Below are 19,334 nucleotides of genomic sequence, written 5' to 3' on the forward strand. Positions count from 1 at the left end.
ATGTTGCAGCTAGGAAAAGTGTCCTCCTGTCTTCCACAAGTGCAATCCAAACCCTCTAGTGCTCATGTTAAACAGTCAGGCGTCATAATCCAAGCCTCCAACCAAGCTGTTACAACATTCACGTCAAGACATCACCGACTGGGTTCACGTGAGTACTTGCCAAGACGGGTATTTTGACAATTTTGTACATTTCTGAGTTTACGCGCAATAACACGTGAAAAAGCACTCAAGTTTGGTACTCACGAGCTGTTTGAGAGGCGGCTTTATGTGTGTGTCTGGGTATGAGTGCATAGACAACAGTTTCTCCGAGCGCACACAAGTACTACTGAATGCTTTCAAATCGCTTGTTTAAAATTTGACAAGTCGTGCATATGATAAACTTTCTTAGCGATGCAACACTGGCCCGATTAGGCAACACAAAGTTATGTGCAACACCTGGAATCCTGCGCCGAAATTCGAACCCCTGATTAATAATAAATATTTAATCACAATTTGAATAAATATTTAAATTCCTAAATTCTATTTACTTAAAGGCACACTATGCAGTTTCGGTTTTTGCCCAGCAGCGCCCCCTAGAGTCGCTGTGGAGTACTCGTGTTTAACGTCACTGTCGTGAACACCACTCACGCAGAGCCGTCTCTGCACTCTTCCGACCGCGCTTTCTTCGCTTTCGTCGCTTTCTTCGTCGACTCTGCCATTATTCACGTCTGAAATGCGTGCTAGTGTCTTCCATAGAGGCTCTTCATGTTGTTGATGTATGTGATGTCGTGCCGTAAAGCAAGTCGTGATTCTCTCGAGATTTGGTGGGGCTCCACCTCGCAAACTTTTTCTTTTGCCAGTGGCAATATTTTTTGTCTGGAAAAAATCCTCCGATGACGCGAAAAATGTCATTTTGTGTCATCTGAGGATTTTTTGGCCAGAGGCGAGAGACTACAGCCAGTAGGGGGAGCTGTCCAGCATGTCCTCAACCCGCCCATAGAGGGATCTCACTCACAGAATGTACACACAGTGTCAGCCATCTTTCTTTGGAAGCTAAGCTAGCAGGCTCTTGTTCTGTGGAGAAAGCTGAGTAGTAGGGGTTACCATCCTCTTTTTCCCGGACATGTCCGGCCATCAAGATCGTCCAAAATGTCCGGGATTCGGCTTTTGCTGTCTGCAGTCGCCGTTCATTGTTTACATGCACACCTTTTGTTTCAATCTAACTGAATTCATTCCGATTGGTGAATCTGAATGTAGTGTTTACATGAACGCTAAACAAGTGATCGGTTGATGTGCGTTTTAACATTGCTAAGAAGATTCCCGCTCCTCCGTGAGAGATACAAGACCAGTGCGTCTCACAGGTGTGGCTCATCAGTAATCACGCCACCGGCCTCTCATCGTTCTCCCGCGGCCCTCAGCCTCGTCCTGCTCGCCACAGTAAACATGATGATGTTCTCCCGCGGCCCTGTCTCGTCCTGCTCGCCACAGTAAACATGATGAATGGCGACTGTAGAACGCAAAAGCCGAATCCCGGACATTTTGGGCGATCTCGAAATCCCGGGCAGACTCGTCACGGAGACTCACTAGTAGCCTAGTCTAGTTTAACTGCGCTCTCTTACTGGTAGGCATGGCTTGGGAGTGGCCTCCTAGGGCAGCGAAGCAAGTGCATTCTGGGAGTTGTTGTCTTTCATCCACATGAGCCAAAAATACATTTTCTGGCTTTTCTCAGTCTAGAAAGCTCCAAATTCAAAAATAATTTCACATTTCTACTACATAAATGACCCATTTTAAATACACATTCATCTTTCCAGAGGTGAAGTATCCCTTTAAGGTACAAATCTTGCATAGTGTGCCTATAAATTACGATAATCTAAATGTCATGTTTGACAAATGCATAAACTGGAAGATGACTGATGAAAAAAAGCCACTAGACAAATCCTTAAAACAGATTCAGGATTGATTTAAAATGCAGTAAGTGAAGTCTCAGAAGTATAGTAAACAAAGCCTCTGTGAAACGCTGGTCAGACACGAGGCTTGGCGCTTCGTTTAGACACACAGCGCAGAGAAGCACCGGGGAAGGTTTAGCACGGCTGAACTGTGGAGGAAACGCATGTTAAACGTCCCGAATCACACCGTGATGTCCTGAACTGGCCTTCTCAGTCCATCTGCTCCCGGACCACATACACCCACGCTGATGATCCAGGCCATGCACAGGGTTATTCAGAATCGCTCGTCTCTCAGGGCAAGAATGATGATGTGCCTCGTAAGAGATGCATGTGGGCGTCTGTGAAAATGGCTTGTTTTCAAGTGTCTTGAGGTTAAAACTATATGGGGCCGTATTTTAAAGATCTCAGCACATGGTCTACAGCGCACGGCGCAAGGGTCACTGATGGCGCGTCCGAGTCTACGTTTGCTTGTTTAACGACGGGAAAAATGGTCAGCTCTCCCGGCGCATGGTCTTAAGCGGTTGTCTCTATTCTCTTAATGAGTAATGGGTGTGTTTTGGGCGTAACGTGCAATAAACCAACCAGAGTCTCTTCTCCCATTCCCTTTAAAAGCCAGTTGCGTTCGAGTCATGGCGGAGTCGCTATTTACATGGAATTTGCAAGCGGAAAAAACTGAACACTTTTCTAGCGAGGAAACAGATCTGCTCATACTCGAGGTTAAAGCTTTGTGTGTGTGTGTGTGTGTGTGTGTGTGTGTGTGCGTGTGTCGCGTCAGCGCCGCGTCACATCTAGGACAACTCGAGGTATCGCACACCGGACACGCACTTTCTCAGTTTATGGCCAGCAATACTGTTATGTTTAAGGACATTATGAAATTAAGATAATGCCTGTACTATGTTATGATTGTACAGTACAATTAAATACAATCGTTGCTAAGTCTGCAGTCTGAATTCACTTTACCTCAGAGCAGTCGCGGATTTATGGGTCAGATATGGCCCAATCAGATTAATAAAAACAATTAAAATTTTTAATTTTAATAATAAAAATAATAATGAATTAATAAATAATTTCATTTTAATAGTTTCCTGAGGACATTTATGTACAATAGCTACAAAAGAAAAATATTATGTCGGCATATCACGTGTCAGTCCAGTGATGCTATCACGCAACACCGCTCTCCGTGCGCGCACTGACTCAACGCTGTGATAATCTACATGCGACTCGCGTGACAGACAGATGAACTTCAGGTTTAAAGCAGCCGGGAGGGCTGACTGACATGAGTACAAGGTAGTTAAATTCACTACCTAAGTACCGATCTGCTATAGTTGACATATTTATCAGGCGTGTTACATAGGTGTAATTTGCGGGTGGGGCGGGTGGGACATGTCCCCACCACTTTTTAAAACATCTCGCGGCACGAATGTACCAATTCTACAAATAAATTAAACATCTCCAGTTAACCAGCAGAGCATTCATTTCGTTCGTTTGTTAAATAAGAGACGATCTAGCGCTGAAATGTGTTTTTTAAATCAAGTGATGAAAGTGCTCGTTGCCGCTGCGATCAGTGGCGCTGATACAGTGTTCTCTCGTGTGGCGCGCGCACACACCGCAGTCTTCACTCGGACGCGCGCTTCAATCCGTTGCGGATACTCTCTATTCGTTCTGGTGAAATCACACATCATAATGCACACGTGTCCCTTCTTGATATACAACCACTGATGAACATAATCAGTTTTGATGAGAAAAAAAAATATACTGGTGCGGATTAGATCCCACAACCTCTGACACTGTTGGCGAAAGTTCTACCACTGGACCATTTAGGTGTATGTTGTTCGAATTGTCAAATTGTCAGCACTGACACCATATATTAGGCTACATCTCATTAAACGACAAATTAAACACCATGTAACCTACTATTTAAATCGATTGCTGGACATCGTAATTTTATTGTACAATGTACATATATCTAATTTAGCTAAAGTTACGCCAATGGGCGTGTATATAAGCTTAAAAAACCGAGGCCCCCCGTATATTCACCAGGCCCACCTATTAATGACATTCTGTATCCGCCACTGCCTCAGAGCGTCCGTTACCTGAATGAATTGAGAATATCACCTGAAAATCCGATAACATCAGCAATTTTCACTCAAGCAGCTGATTTCTGTGAATGAACGTAAAACTAAATGTATATTGCAGCACAGGGTGAAGTCAGTATATGCATTAACGACGATTTGAGACAAATAAATGTACATTTAATGTAAAACTATGTAAATGGCGCTCTGTGGCGCGGCAGGATTTTGAACAAGGTCCTGAGCCGTAGCTGGGCGGTGTGTGTGTACACTCATAGAGAATAATGTGTTCGAATTTAAAAGACGTGGCGCGGCGCGTCTGGTGTGCGACCCCCTTTACGCGCGTTGTGGACCTGCCTATAGGCGCACATTACTAACGCGTTCTTTAAATAAATAAAAACATTGCGCCATTGACTTTAGAGCAGGTTTCAGTCGGTCAACAGCTCAGTCTACTTCAGTTCCTCAAAATATCAACGCTCCAACAGTGTGCCTGAACACACACTCGTTCTCAGACCAGCAGCCCATGGGCCACAGATGGCGCTAATGCATTTGCTAATTCAACAACGTGGCGCAGAACGTGAAAATGAAAATTGCGTCGGGCTGAAACTAGCAAAACACACTTGCTCTTTAGGATAGGGCCCTTGATGTTTGCCTAGGACAGACATTCCCCATGCATTCCTGCACGCGCTTCACTGTGACCGACACTGGAGAAGTGCAGGATCAGCAGAACATCTGCCGAAAGAGAGATCAGGAGGAACGAGCTCATCTGCTAAAGGCATCTTGGATGCATGATCTGATAGCAAACATGAATCCATGCAGGAATGTGGAAATGAACAGACGACGACTTCATGCATACAAAGAATGTGAAAGCGTGCAACATTCAGTCACATTCAGTTGTCTGAAACAAAGCAACTCATGAAAAAACCTCAATGGACAGATGAGAAAAAGAAAAAACACCCACACAGGCAAACGTATTGTTCTTATGTTTTAATTGGGTTGCTGACCCAAAAGTGTTGGACTGACCAGGCTCATGTGAGAGTCATGGGTTCAGAAAGGGTTTCAGCCATCAAAGGAAGTTTTCCTTTATTTTCCATCCCCATTCTGTCCAGAACTCCGGAGATTTACTACACACAGCTGGGATTGCCTTCCTCGCTTTCTTCAAAAAAAAAAATGTGGTGATTAATGGGGTAAGTAGAAGAAAAATGTCCTTGTTCTGGGCTGTCCCAATAAAACCTGGGTGTAAAGTTAAGCGTCGCTGTAATGGGTTTGGGAGACCAGTTCTTTGCCTCAGAACTGAATGTCATTCGGGTCATGTGATATGCAACCAAAACCATCTAAAATGAATGAAATCATTCCGATTGGTGTGGTTACATGCTACTTTTATATTCCGACTGAGTTATTAATATGCATGTAAACGCAGCCTGTGTTTTCCTCACACCACCTCTACTGTTCTTCAGCAAACACACAATCCTCTGAGAAATCTGATCCAATGCAATATCCTATATGGTACAGTACAGGCCAAACGTTTGGAAACATTACTATTTTTAATGTTTTTGAAAGAAGTTTCTTCTGCTCATCAAGCCTGCATTTATTTGATCAAAAATACAGATTTTTTTTTTTTTTTTTATATATATATTGTGATATATTATTACAACATAAAATAATTGGTTTTCAATTTATTATACTTTAAATTATCATTTATTTCTGTGATGCAAAGCTGAATTTTCAGGATCATTACTCCAGTCTATCACATGATCCTTTAGAAATCATTCTAATATGATGATTCATTATCAAAGTTGGAAACAGTTCTGCTGCTTAATATTTTTTTCATAACCTGTGATACTTTGAAAAAAAAAGCAAAAAAAAAAAAAACATGAAAAAAAAAAGCACTTTTTTAAAAATAGAAATCTTCTGTAACAGCAATATGCACTACTGGTCAGTAATCTGGGGTCAGTAATTTTTTTTCTTTCTTTTTTTGAAATAAATCAATACTTTTATTCAGTAAGGATGCGTTAAATTGATAAAAAGTGATAAAGAAGATTTATATTATTAGAATTTTTTTTTTTTTAATAAATGCAGTTCTTTTTAACCTTTTATTCATCAAATATATTAGGCAGCAGAACTGTTTCCAACACTCATAATAAATCAGAATATTATACTGATTTCTAAAGGATCATGTGATAGACTGGAGTAATGATGCTGAAAATTCAGCTTTGATCACAGGAATAAATGATAATTTAAAGTATAATAAATTGAAAACCAATTATTTTAAATTGTAATAATATATCACAATATTACATTTTTTTTTTGTATTTTTGATCAAATATTTATTTGATGATAAATAAAAAAAAAAAAATTGATACTGGCTTGATGAGCAGAAGAAACTTAAAAATAGTAATGTTTCCAAACTTTTGGCCTGTACTGTATGTCACGCATCCCTACATTATAAGTCACTTGCCTAACTAATAGGTAGATGGTATGCATGACTACTAATAATAAAAATAAAAATGTGACCTTGCATCTGGAGTAGGGCTGGGTATTGACACAAATTTCACAATTCAATTCGATTTCGATTCACAAGCTTGCAATTCGATTTCGCTTTCGATTCGATTCAATATTGATTATTGTGGACATCAGGTGCAACACATGGCACATTTTCTCAAGGAAAGCTAATCTCTCCACTAATGCTGTAAACTATGGGAGTCAGCTGTGGCCTATAGGCTTCATTAGCCTACTGTAATACTGAAGGTAAGAATTAACTGATTTGTATACAAACACTTAAATTACACTTTTATTTATTTTATAATAATAAAGTTATATGAAATATAAACATTTAAATGGTGGCTGTCATGAAAACCTGCCAGATTTATTCAAACATGCATTAAATATTGAAGAACATTAAAAAGAATAATGAATATGTAATATGGTGCATCTATTTAGCAGAATGCTCCTCTAGAGTTAATGTTTCTCGCTGACGGACGAGTTTATGGCCACTGGATGTGGTTTTTCTGAGGTAAACGTGACGTTACATGACATTGTTTACAAGCTGTTTTACTGACGTCTTTCCACGGTTGAAACACTGAGCGACTCCATGTCACATGATACGGACTTCGATAAGTTGTACTGTACCTTTAACACACTTTCAGAAGCTCATTCATGTTTATCTCGCACTGTAACTGCTGTTATTAAGGCGGAAGAGAAGATCATGTGCTTCTCTAGAGCTGAGCCGGAGCGATCTCACGCCACAGCGACAAAACACTGTTTATGTTTTTGAGTTTCGTAAGAAAATGGACGTAATTTGAAATCCGAGACTTTGTTTCATATCAATAGTAACAAAGCACAAATATTATTGCGATTTATTGGATGGGGTGCACTACAACGTTACATTCATTCATCAGCTGAAAACAGGAGGACTAATCGCTTCTTGGGATTTAAGAATCGATATCGGTTCGTAAAAATGACAAATCGATTAAAATCGAGAAATCGATATTTTTTTACCCAGCCCTAATCTGGAGTACCTCAAGTCTCCAAACAAAGACTGCAAACTATACATGACAGTAAGACATTGTTGAAAGATTGATGCACAAGACTCAGAATCCAGCATTCATTAAATTCCCCACAGTGCCGTAATCACCGTGATTGAGAGCGATTCAGAAACACTAAAGCACCTTCCGCTCCTTTGAAAACCTAATAGGCTTTTACTGCCCTTGACTGCATGGCTTGGCATTCCTCCATTACCATGGTGTCGCGCTAATCTGACCGGCTTCTTAAAACCACGAATGCCACGGGGTGAATATGATGAAGAGACTCTAAGCTCCTCAACATAATACCTGGCACCCCAGAGGTCTGCGGTCGTCCGATCGACGCCGTGGAGAGCCTGCCGTTCCCCCGCTGATGCTTTCAGGCCAAAGGCTTTCAATACTTTGGTTTCTGAGAACTTCAACGGATGTCGCACGAGACCGTAACTAATCGTGACAACAGTTCACAACGTGAGCGGATCATTTACGAACGAAATTTTTACCAGTGACCAAGGTCGCATCTCGCCGTGATGTGGTGCGGATGTTGTGTTAAATATGACTTCTATTATTGTATGGCATTCGAGAAGTGCTCCGCGGTTGACCGAAGTTGAGGGCCTTTGAGCTCTGAAGAGACAGACTGTGATTTGGAGACTCTGGTGTCTTTTAAAATGAGCACATTTCCAGAGTCTGAGGACTCGCACAAACAGCCCAAACGCAGCGGCTTTCATGTGTGCGGGGCGAGGGTTGACGGCAGGGTCACGGTTTATGTGAAACAGCGTCCATATCAGGAGCAGATGGTCCGTCTGTGCGAGAATAGGGTTTGTATGGTCAGCAGTCGGCCAGCGTGTAAGTTAGAAAGTTATGGAGAAACTGTGAACATTACTCATACATACTTGGTCCAAAACAAGGGGGTTTAAAAATGCATTTGTGCTTTTGACCATACAAAAACCAGACATTAAACTCAAGATAAAGACTAATGCATTCCAGTTCTGAGTGCACTCGATGTCAGTCACATTCACAGAGCCCGTTTGTCAAGCATTGCAGTGTTTTACCTTTACATCACATTGGGACGATGTCATCGAGTCATACAAATTCTTACAGCAAACCCACTGTCTATTTGGACAATGTGTAAACATGACAAGGATGGCAATAGTGCAAGAGAATACCGACTGACTATGGAGAAACAATTCAACAAAATGCCGTCACTCTTTCTAAAGCCCCAAGTCAGAAAATACACAAAGTTCAACTATTTGCATTTGCAGAGTCACAGAGAAAAGACTAACTTTAAGTCTTCTTAAGATTCTAAGAGGGCAGAAGACACCAAGACACACCCCGAAGACCATCTGGACTCACATATGAAGAAGATTTAAACATTTGCAAAGAAAGAGACCCAATAACTAGCTGTTTGAAGTCGGCATGAAATGGTCTTTTCTTCCCTATTGTGAACGCTTCTGGAACGAGAACAGATGTGGGCGGGGCTTGATTGTGTCCATGTGGAATTGATTGGATGGTTGTGGTTTGCTATTGGCTGATCTCATGTGAGTGACAGGTTATAGCCCCGCCCTCGTCATCAGGGAAGAGAAGAGATGCTGCAAGAGGAACTTATTCTCATTCAAGATTACCAGGAACATATATTTAAAATAAAATAATTTAAAATAATGATCTGCACAGATAAACTGTTTATAATAAATATTGCAATATTCAAAAAAAATAAGAATGGTTAACTTTGATTACATGGCGAGTCTAAGGGTAATATGACTTTGAACTTGGATATGTTGTATAATCTGTAGAGGAAGAGCAGAACACGGGCAATCTGAGTTTAATACCGTAATCCTCTTGAGTCTCGGAGCTTTTGTTTACTAGCCGGTGACATCACTGATTCAGAATGAAAGTAAATTGACGACACTTCCTCGACAGAACCTTGGTTTGTTCACTTTCTGCGTTACCGAAATAGCTGGTTCTAGTAAAGAGTATAACCAAGTGTGAAGTTAACAACCCTAAAAGAGTAGTTCACACTCAACAAAAAGTCTTCAGAATAAAGTTATTTGTCTATGCAGATTCACTCCTCAACAAAATCAACATAATCATTCTAGAATGATCATTTATTTTCAACTAAAGCTATTCAAGTTATCTTATCTTGTTTTCAGGCTCTACTAGAACAGGTTTTCCTGCTTGAATGTTGATTATTCTCCTCATATTCTCCATTGTTGCGGCTCCTCTCTTCCCAGTCTGTCAGTAACGCTCCGTTCACTTCCTGTCTCTATGAAGCCCCTCCTTCTGAAAAGTACACTGTGCTCTGATTGGTCGGCTGGAGCAGTGTGTTGTGATTGGGTTTTAGGTGCTCTTTAATATCACAATACATATTTTTAAAAAGTATTAGTGCAGCATTTGCCTTCCACTGGTCTCTGACGCAAGTTACAACTCTGGTTATGCAAGTTATGACTTCTGGATGCTTTATTTCTATACATCACAGTCATCGGCAACATCACTTCTCATCATAATTAAGGGATATATTTTTTTAAAAGCAAGGTACGTTTGGGATGGGCTGTGCTGTGGAAGACATTATAGCTCCATTAATTAACTCCAGTCGTTAAAGGAGGCAGTGGAAAAGGCTTATAACTACTTTTCCCCGTGTACTTTCTGTCATGCTACACTTCACTTAATGCATGTGTTATATGAGGGCAGCGGCACTTTCTGCCGAGTGAGCAAGAGTGTGTGTGTGTGTGTGTGTGTGTGTGTGTGTGTGTGTGTGTGTGTGTGTGTGTGTGTGTGTGTGTGTGTGTGTGTGTGTGTGTGTGTGTGTGTGTGTGTGTGTGTGTGTGTGTGTGTGTAGTTAGCATCCGTAGCCACTCGTACAGCAGCTACAGCTCTTAAAGACAGGGAACAGAAACAAGGCTCGAGTCCCGTCAGCACACACACGTTCACGGGTGGAAACGGCTCCCGGACTGAAAGCTGAGGCCTGTTTGTTCAGTGTCTGAGACATGGAGGAATAATGAACTCTGACATGTGACCCTGGAGAAGAGACAGATATTTTCTAAACGTCTTAGGAAAGAGCATTACCTCATCTGAAAGCCTTTACGTTGTTGTTTTTTTTTTGTATGTGTGTGTGTGTTTTAGACCTGACTAGGCCCTTTCAGCACCTCGCTTTTGTTAAACAGTGGTAATTATGCAGAAAACAGATCTGGTTTGCTTGCCATGCCTTAGTGCAGACAAACAAATGACATGCTCTGACAAACCCCGTTACCCCAGTCTGGGCTGCCGTTTAAGAAACATGAAACTACATGGAATAAAGACCCATTCACACCGAGGATCGTAACTATAACGATAAAGGTATAAACTATAATGATAACGGCACAGAGAAATTAAATCGTTGGAATCAATTCCAGACTGATGTTTTTTTTTATTTTTCAGCTGATGAATGATAAAAACATCGACAGCCAATCAGAATCCTCTCTTGTTGCTAAGCGGTAAACCTATGGGAGTGTTTGTTATGTTTAGGGATGCACAATATATCGGCCACCATATCGGTATCGGCCGATAAATAATGGCTTATTTCCTTCATCTGAGACGCTTCAGATCTGCACTGCTCAACATTAAGGGTTTGAATTGCTTGAAATATGATTGGAATCACTTTAAAAAGGAAAATACAGTTCAATGTGCAGCGCAAGTCTGTCATATATAACATTATAACGGCTACATAACATTATAATGAGAACATCATAATCGTGTATTTCGGATGTGGCTTTTGTTTTTGTAATCAGGCTCTCAAAAATTATATAAACATTTTGATATTGATTTATCGGCCAATATATCGGATTTCAAATATCAAGAATTATCGGTTATCGGCCAAATTTTCATATCCTGCATCCCTAGGGCTGGGTAAAAAATATATAGATTTCTCTAGATGAATGAATGTAACATTGTAGCGCATCCCATCCAATAAATCGCAATAATCTTTGTGCTTTGTTACTATTGATATGAAACAAAGTCTCGGATTTCAAATTACGTCCATTTTCTTACGAAATTCAAAAACATAAACAGTGTTGTGTCGCTGTGGCGTGAGATCGCTCTGGCTCAGCTCTAGAGAAGCACATGATCTTCTCCTCCGCCTTAATAACACCAGTTACAGCGCGAGATAAACATGAATGAGCTTCTGAAAGTGTGTTAAAGGTACAGTACAACTTATCGAAGTCCGTATCATGTGACATGGAGTCGCTCAGTGTTTCAACCGTGGAAAGACGTCAGTAAAACAGCTTGTAAACAATGTCATGTAACGTCACGTTTACCTCAGAAAAACCACATCCAGTGGCCGTAAACTCGTCCGTCAGCGAGAAACATTAACTCTAGAGGAGCATTCTGCTAAATATATGCACCATATTACATATTCATTATAATTTTTAATGTTCTTCAATATTTAATGCATGTTTGAATAAATCTGGCAGGTTTTCATGACAGCCACCATTTAAATGTTTATATTTCATAAAACTTTATTATTATAAAAATAAATAAAAGTGCAATTTAAGTGTTTGTATACAAATCAGTAAATTTTTCCCTTCAGTATTACAGTAGGCTAATGAAGCCTATAGGCCACAGCTGACTCCCATAGTTTACAGCATTAGTGAAGAGATGTTTTCCTTGAGAAAATGTGCCATGTGTTGCACCTGATGTCCACAATAATCAATATTGAATCGAATCGAATCGAATTGCAAGCTTGTGAATATGGTTTGATGTAGGATTATGATTTCCAGGCTTTTTTCATCCAAATTCACTATGATCCCCCCCGTCATTAAACGTCCGTTGGCAGATTTTCTGCATGGGTGTTTGTCCGCGAACCCACTAAATTGACTTCCTTAGGAAAGCAATAGCACAGGCTGGCATATCATTCACGTCAAAGTTTAATACTTTAGGGCTTTGTTCTAAAAAGTTGGCAAAATATAGCTGGTATATAGACATGGGTGAGACAGGAAGTTTACACTGGCACTCAGATCATCACGGCCTCTTTCTGACACTCGAGCACTAAAAGGGCTTCAGGAACAAACTTGGCTTTCGCATGACATCAGCGGCAGCCGCTACCGTTTCCATGGAGCAGATGTGGCCACCGGGCTTTTAGACCCGTACAGCATGAATGGCACGGCAATGATGTCATGGTATCCCACTCGGCTGTTAGAGCCGGGATTCTCTAGAAAAGAGAGCAGAGAAGTCTGGGAAACACAATCTTTACATCACACTGCACAGATCCGTCAATCACGCGGCAGAACTCACGCAGAAGCGAAAGAAACCCCAGAGATTTCTGGAAGAAGGGTGAGAGATTCTCCGCTGATGACGTGCTGCTAAAGACAACAGTGAGACTGCGGTGTCATCCGCTCATGCACAGCTAGCACACATCCCTCACAGAGCTCAGCGCTAGAGCCGGACCGGGGAAGATCGAACAAACACTCAGACATCTCATAACTGGGTGTTCTGGAGAAGCTCAGCTTCTGTTTTAAATCACTGCATAAGTGGCATGCATTTACAGTTAATTCAGGGGTTTAAAATTACACCTTTTTAACACTAGCAAGCAAATTGTAAATGGCACACTGCCATCAACGAGTCTGTGACACGTCATTAAGAAACTTGGCACGTTAAATGTCGCCCAAATGTCTGAAAAATTACACTTCTCATTTTACATGGAACTCTTCCCATCAAACATCTCAGGCCGAATCTGCAGGATGTGTTTCCTAACAGACGTTTGTTGATCTAAAGTACCTGGGCGTTCCCGAAGCACAGTGGCGGAGGAATGCAGTGTGGTGGCCCTGCAACTGACCGTTCGAAAAGACCCGCCCCCTTTAGTTACTGTTGCTATGTCCGACGAGCCACGCCCCTCTCACGCCACACCATGTTCTCACACAGTGACACCAGAGCCCGTCTAAAGAGAGCCTGGCCACTCCCTATTAAGTCCTATTGTACCGAATGTTGGTTGTAGTTCCACCAGAGCTCCACTGGGGGCGATCGCCCATGACTGCAGAATGAATGGGAGTCTATGGGGCTAGACGGCTAAATGTGTCTCTTTCACCCGATTTCCGTTGAGAAATCTCAGATTTGATTGTAGGTTTTGCAAGTTCAACATGGGTTATAGGTCGAAAGTTGAATGAACGAGTACTTATGTCCTTTCGATTTCTTACAGGTTGAGTTGTTGTTGCCCATAACACGCTAGCATTCTGCTAATGAACGCTGATTGGTCAGTGAAGGACTGATTACGACCAGAGATACCGCTTGATGGCATCGAAGCGGGACCAGAAACAAACAAAACTAAAGCTCTTCTAGCACGTGTGTTTACCTGTGTCGGCTGTGTGTGTTTACCTGTGTCAGCTGTGTGTGTTTACCTGTGTCGGCTGTGTGTGTTTACCTGTGTCGGCTGTGTTGTGTGTTTACCTGTGTCAGCTGTGTTGTGTGTTTACCTGTGTCAGCTGTGTGTATTTACCTGTGTCAGCTGTGTGTGTTTACCTGTGTCAGCTGTGTTGTGTGTTTACCTGTGTCAGCTGTGTTGTGTGTTTACCTGTGTCAGCTGTGTTGTGTGTTTACCTGTGTCAGCTGTGTGTGTTTGCCTGTGTCAGCTGTGTTGTGTGTTTACCTGTGTCAGCTGTGTTGTGTGTTTACCTGTGTCAGCTGTGTTGTCGATGCCTCGAGAGAAAAGAAAGTGCAGAGCGCGAAAGCACCAGAGTGACTGAAGGATTGCCGTAAAGCAGTATCTCTGGTCGTACGATGTGTATGACGTCATTGACATTTTAAAAGACTTTTTAAAGCAAATAAGTGACTCTAAAAAATCTAACACCCAGCAATGTGTAATTTCTTTGCATCTCCTTTCCAATACAACATTCAAATTACTAGACAAAAAATTATATCCTGAGAAAAGTGGATTTAGAGGGGTATAGCGCCATAGACCTCCATTCATCCTGCACTCGTCCTGTGAGCGCCCTCATGTGGAGCCAGAGTGGAACTGCACTCGTCCTGTGAGCGCCCTCATGTGGAGCCAGAGTGGAACTGCACTCGTCCTGTGAGCGCCCTCTTGTGGAGCCACATTCTCTGGTGAAACACACATCGCGGAGCAGAGAGGACACTGACAACACACTGAGACAGGACAGACCAGGGTACTTTTGAAACAAACTCAACTTTTAAATTTGGTCATTTTTTAACGAAATGTAAAAAATAAATAGCGTTTTGTGGCTGTTTAATGTGTCGTGACAGATCGCTCAGTTAAAGCTACTCGAGAACCGATCATCTCTTCCTTCTAGTTCATTCTTAGCATCAAATAAACATGAATGAACATCAGAAGGTATGTTGTTTTAACCGTGGAAAAGACGTCAGTACACTCCCGTTTCTCAAGTTCTAATCCACCGACATTAATCTACTAACTCTCCTGACTGCTTTGTCGGACAAAAATGGCGGATTTGGCGAATGGTGGATTATGATTGGTCAGATCGCCAGTCAATCAAACATAAATATTGAATATTGTCTCGAATAGAGACGCTGTGATTACTACCCAGACACGCCAGACCTGACATTCATTTAAAAAAAGTGAATTTGAATGTACATTCATTTGCAAAAACATTTCAAAGTGTTCATTTAGGCAAATTAAATAAATACATCCTTTTTCTTATATTCAGATCGTACATAGAAAACCACCATTTGAATATAATAAAAAGGATGTATTGAAGTATTTATATAAATTTGAAATGATAAAATTGTAGGAAGGCACAAATATAAACTTCTGCCCGATTACCGATTAATGGATAAATAGCAGATACTAAAATTCATCACTATTTTGTCTCAATAAATTAAAAATAAAACACTAAAAACTAAAAGTGAATTTAAGCTATATATATATATATATATATATATATATATATATATCACAGCCGCCGCACTAAACATTATTATTATTAATGGAAGGAAACGTAGGCGTGTTATCCAGCATTAATGGCAAGGAAAGACCCTTAAGCTGTGAGCGGCTCATATGAGGAGTTTCTGGGTGTTTCTACCTCAGATCTGCTTCCAGGTCTTGATTGTGGCATTTCTTTGAGGTTTAAAATCCAGTATTTCTGTCATTCTTTTGTCTTTTATGAATTTAATAAAGAGCTCTGTCTCGTATTCTGTCCAAACACACCGCGTCGTCTACGTCAGCTGACCTGTAAATGCGCAAAAACTGTTTCCATTGCAGTTTTGCGAAATATTCCTTTTTCAAATTGCCTGAAAAACCTCCTCATGCGAACGCAAAAACTTTTTTTGCGATAAATGGGAGTTTTTGCTAAATTGACGTGTTTCCTTTGGGCGTATTTTCAATTCGCAATTTCAATTTGCGCAATTTGAAGGGTAAATGGAAACGCGGCTAATGTTTCTGCCACTCAGTCACTCCGGCCGACGGTGACGTCACACGCATAACCTCTATGTAAACCAATGGGAGTGTTTGTTATGTTTAGGGATGCACGATATATCAGCCACCATATCGGTATCGGTATGTTCATCTTTAATGGTATCGTTATCGGCCCGATGAGAAAATTTGACTGATATCTTAAAGCTGATAAATAATGTATTATCTCCTTCAGCTGAGACGCTTCAGATGCACTGCTCAACATTAAGGGTTTGAATTGCTTGAAATATGATGGGAATCACTTCGGGAAATACAGTTCAATGTGCAGCGCAAGTCTGTCATATCGGCTACAGAACATTATAATGAGAACATCATAATCGTGTGCTTGTGACGTGGCTTTTAATGGCGAGACTTGTTTTTGTAATCAGGCTCTTAAATATTATATAAAAATTTGGACTTTTGAAAATTTTGACAATTTTAACGGCTTTCAAATACAAAGAATTATCGGTTTCGGCCAAAATTTTCATATCGGTGAACGGCACGGAAAAATGCATATCCCTTTAGGGTTTGCATGAATTTTAAGTGTTAAAATGAAATTCAAATTATTGAATGCATTAAATGTAAAAAAAAAATAATAATAATAAAAAAAATAACAAAAAGAGTAAAATGAGTGTGCACAATGACATATCCAATATGTGCACACACACACACACACACACAAAAGATATTTGTCATCTTTACAAAATTCGATTTATATTGCAATAATTGTGTGGTAACATGTGGTTACGCCCTCAAAATAAAACAATAATCCTTAGGAGTCTCTGCCTTCACACATCCTGATTGGCCCCCAGTTAACATAAGATCAGATCCACGAAATTAAAATTCAAATATGATTATATGAGGGTTTTATGAATGATTTACAAGTTGAACATTTTTGCCACTCTAAAAAACTCTCAGTATGCCAATAATCAGACCAAACCTCCTAGTCCACTCTGGAACCTAGATAACCTTAACTACAGTAAACTATAACTAATCCACCTAGCCTAAATATCTGCTGTGCTTCAACAACAAATGGATGTTTAAACTTCACATGTTCCCAGATAAGCTCATCCAGTTTCAGCAGTGACTGGCTCTGAATTATAACTTTAGTGCATGGGCGATTTATAATACAAAACTACTCTACTACTAACGGTCAATGATATTTCCTCAAACACTCGTCAGTCTTGCGAGACGTCAGGTTCAGCCAGCTGTGGTCCTGGTGTACGACTGTTGGGCTAACTAGACTCTAATGTGATTCTCAGGATGTAAATCAGAATCATTTCCCTTCTGCCAGCCACTGAAATCAATCACTGAAGACTGTGGAAATGGCCATCAAAATAACAACCAATCACATCCCTGAAAGTTTACAAGGAAGCAGATGCACTGTAAAAAAAATATATATTTTCATTATTTGTAATCACAACTATTTATCTTTAGTCAAATCAACTTAGATAATTAATGTGGTTCAGATAACATAATATTTTGAGTTGCTATTGATTAAACTATCTCCTTCATTGCATTTACTCAATAGTTTAATTTCAATGAACTCAAATTTTTAAGTTAAACCAACAATAATGTTTTACAGTGAGAGATTGGTAGAACATGCGTCACATGACCTCGTCACTGATTTGTCCGTTCTCTTGCTTGTTTACACTCAGATGTAATCGCTTGGCTTGAACGGGCGGTGGCACACATCCAGACGTTCAAACCTTCGTCCATTAATCCTGATGTGTTTTGCAAACAAACGGATCCGATAACCTGCTGGTATCACATGTCCGAGAGTTTGTCTTGTGTGACTAATACAACTTAATTCTGGGAGCATTGAACAATTAACAAACTATAAAAAAAAAAAAAAAGACTCTCTAGCGATTACTTGCATTTCACACTTAACTTCAAGTCCATCATGCAAAAGCTACAGTACCTGTCCCGTTTGTGGATCAGCCGTACATCTCAATCAGACCTGCGTTGGCATGGAGAAATGAAAGCTAGCTGTGCTGCATTAGGCGTACCAATAATACACCCAAATCTTTCTGTGCTTGCATTGCATATCCTCGGAAACAAGAGTAACAGTGAAACCAGAGCAGGGTTTTCATAGCGTTGAACTCCTAGAGACTTGGCAAAGGAGCACCGCCAACAATACTGTGCCCTGTATGGCTTAAAAACCACTGAGCCCTGCCATCCATATACCAGTGCCATCAACTGCTTTCCCATTCTGTGATCCAGCTTGAGTACATTAATGCACTGCATGCCAAAGTTTATGGGGTGTTTCGTTAAATGTCTCTCACAGGAGAAGATCAATGCATCTGAAAGACATCTAAACGGCAAAAGCAATGCCAAATCACACTTGTATTTCAAGACATGCATCACAGTTTTTGCAACATTACACTGATTGCACTGCATGCAATGGCAGATCCATATAGGAATGCACAGGGAATCTTTAGTGTAGACATTTTCAATCCACATATACTGTATATTACCCAGACACTTGATATAGCATGCATGGCAAACACATTTCTCGAGAATTTATTCGTGGCTTTAGCACTTCATTAATACTTATGAATCCAAAAAAGGCACAATTAAACCTTTTCAGGGAAAGATATACATATATATATATATATATATATAGCACGTGCATCAGATTAAAAACACAACTTCTGATTTGACTGACACAAACACAGTCAGGTTGACAGTAAGACGGATAAAGTTTTTTTTTTTTTTTTTAATGTTTTTAATTATTATCCAACGAACTTTACTAGTAAACAAAATGTACATATTGACGGAAGTATCTCACCTGCCGAGCTCTCTCCCGGGGATGACGTCATAGCGCTCGGTGAACGGCTCGCTCCTGATCGCGGTTCGGATCTCGCACAGTAACCCGGACCGGTTCTGACCCGACTCACAGCGAACACGGCTCCTGGACTCGCTCGTTCGTGGACATTCAGGAATCATAACGGCTGCTGATCTGTTTTATCTCTGTACTTATACCTGTGTTTTACCTGCAAGCCCAGTCCACTTTATACAGTGAACCGAATACTATCGCTTAATAACACAGTTCCTCTCGCTGAATTTAGACCGAACATGGAAACGTGTCTAAAATATCAAGTGTCGATACTTTCATCTTCGGTTAAAAGTCCTCCTGAGTGAGTTTAATGTTCAGACGGTGATGAGAACAGCTTTCCTCCTCTACTCGCTCCTGCTTCTGTGTGTGTGTGTGTGTGTGTGTGAGTAACTGAAGTCAAGCTGCTTCTCGGACTCCAGTTGCCGAGGCAACGGCCGTGATTGACAGGCCTTTCCACCAATCACGATCAAGCACTTGCCGGTGGGCGGGAGGAGGTTCTCCTTGAATGACATTTGACCAATAAGAGACGACCAATTGATTAATTAATAAAATTTCTCTTACAGTTATAAAAAGACTGACGTTGGGCTTATTGTGAGA

General features: G+C 40.7%; 1 protein-coding gene across 1 annotated transcript in view; it reads right to left on the minus strand.

The window, feature by feature from the left end:
- stk17a (serine/threonine kinase 17a) overlaps positions 1-19,153 on the minus strand; it is a 45,476-nt gene extending 26,323 nt beyond the window's left edge. Inside the window, exon 1 of the mRNA XM_084398792.1 lies at positions 18,690-19,153. Coding sequence (XP_084254918.1) covers positions 18,690-18,847 — 158 coding nt within the window. The 5' untranslated portion in view covers positions 18,848-19,153. The remainder of the gene's footprint in view (positions 1-18,689) is intronic.
- Positions 19,154-19,334: the final 181 nt, after the last annotated feature.

The sequence above is a fragment of the Rutilus rutilus genome (genome assembly GCF_951802725.1).
Source record: "Rutilus rutilus genome assembly, chromosome: 24".
NCBI lineage: Eukaryota > Metazoa > Chordata > Actinopteri > Cypriniformes > Leuciscidae > Rutilus > Rutilus rutilus.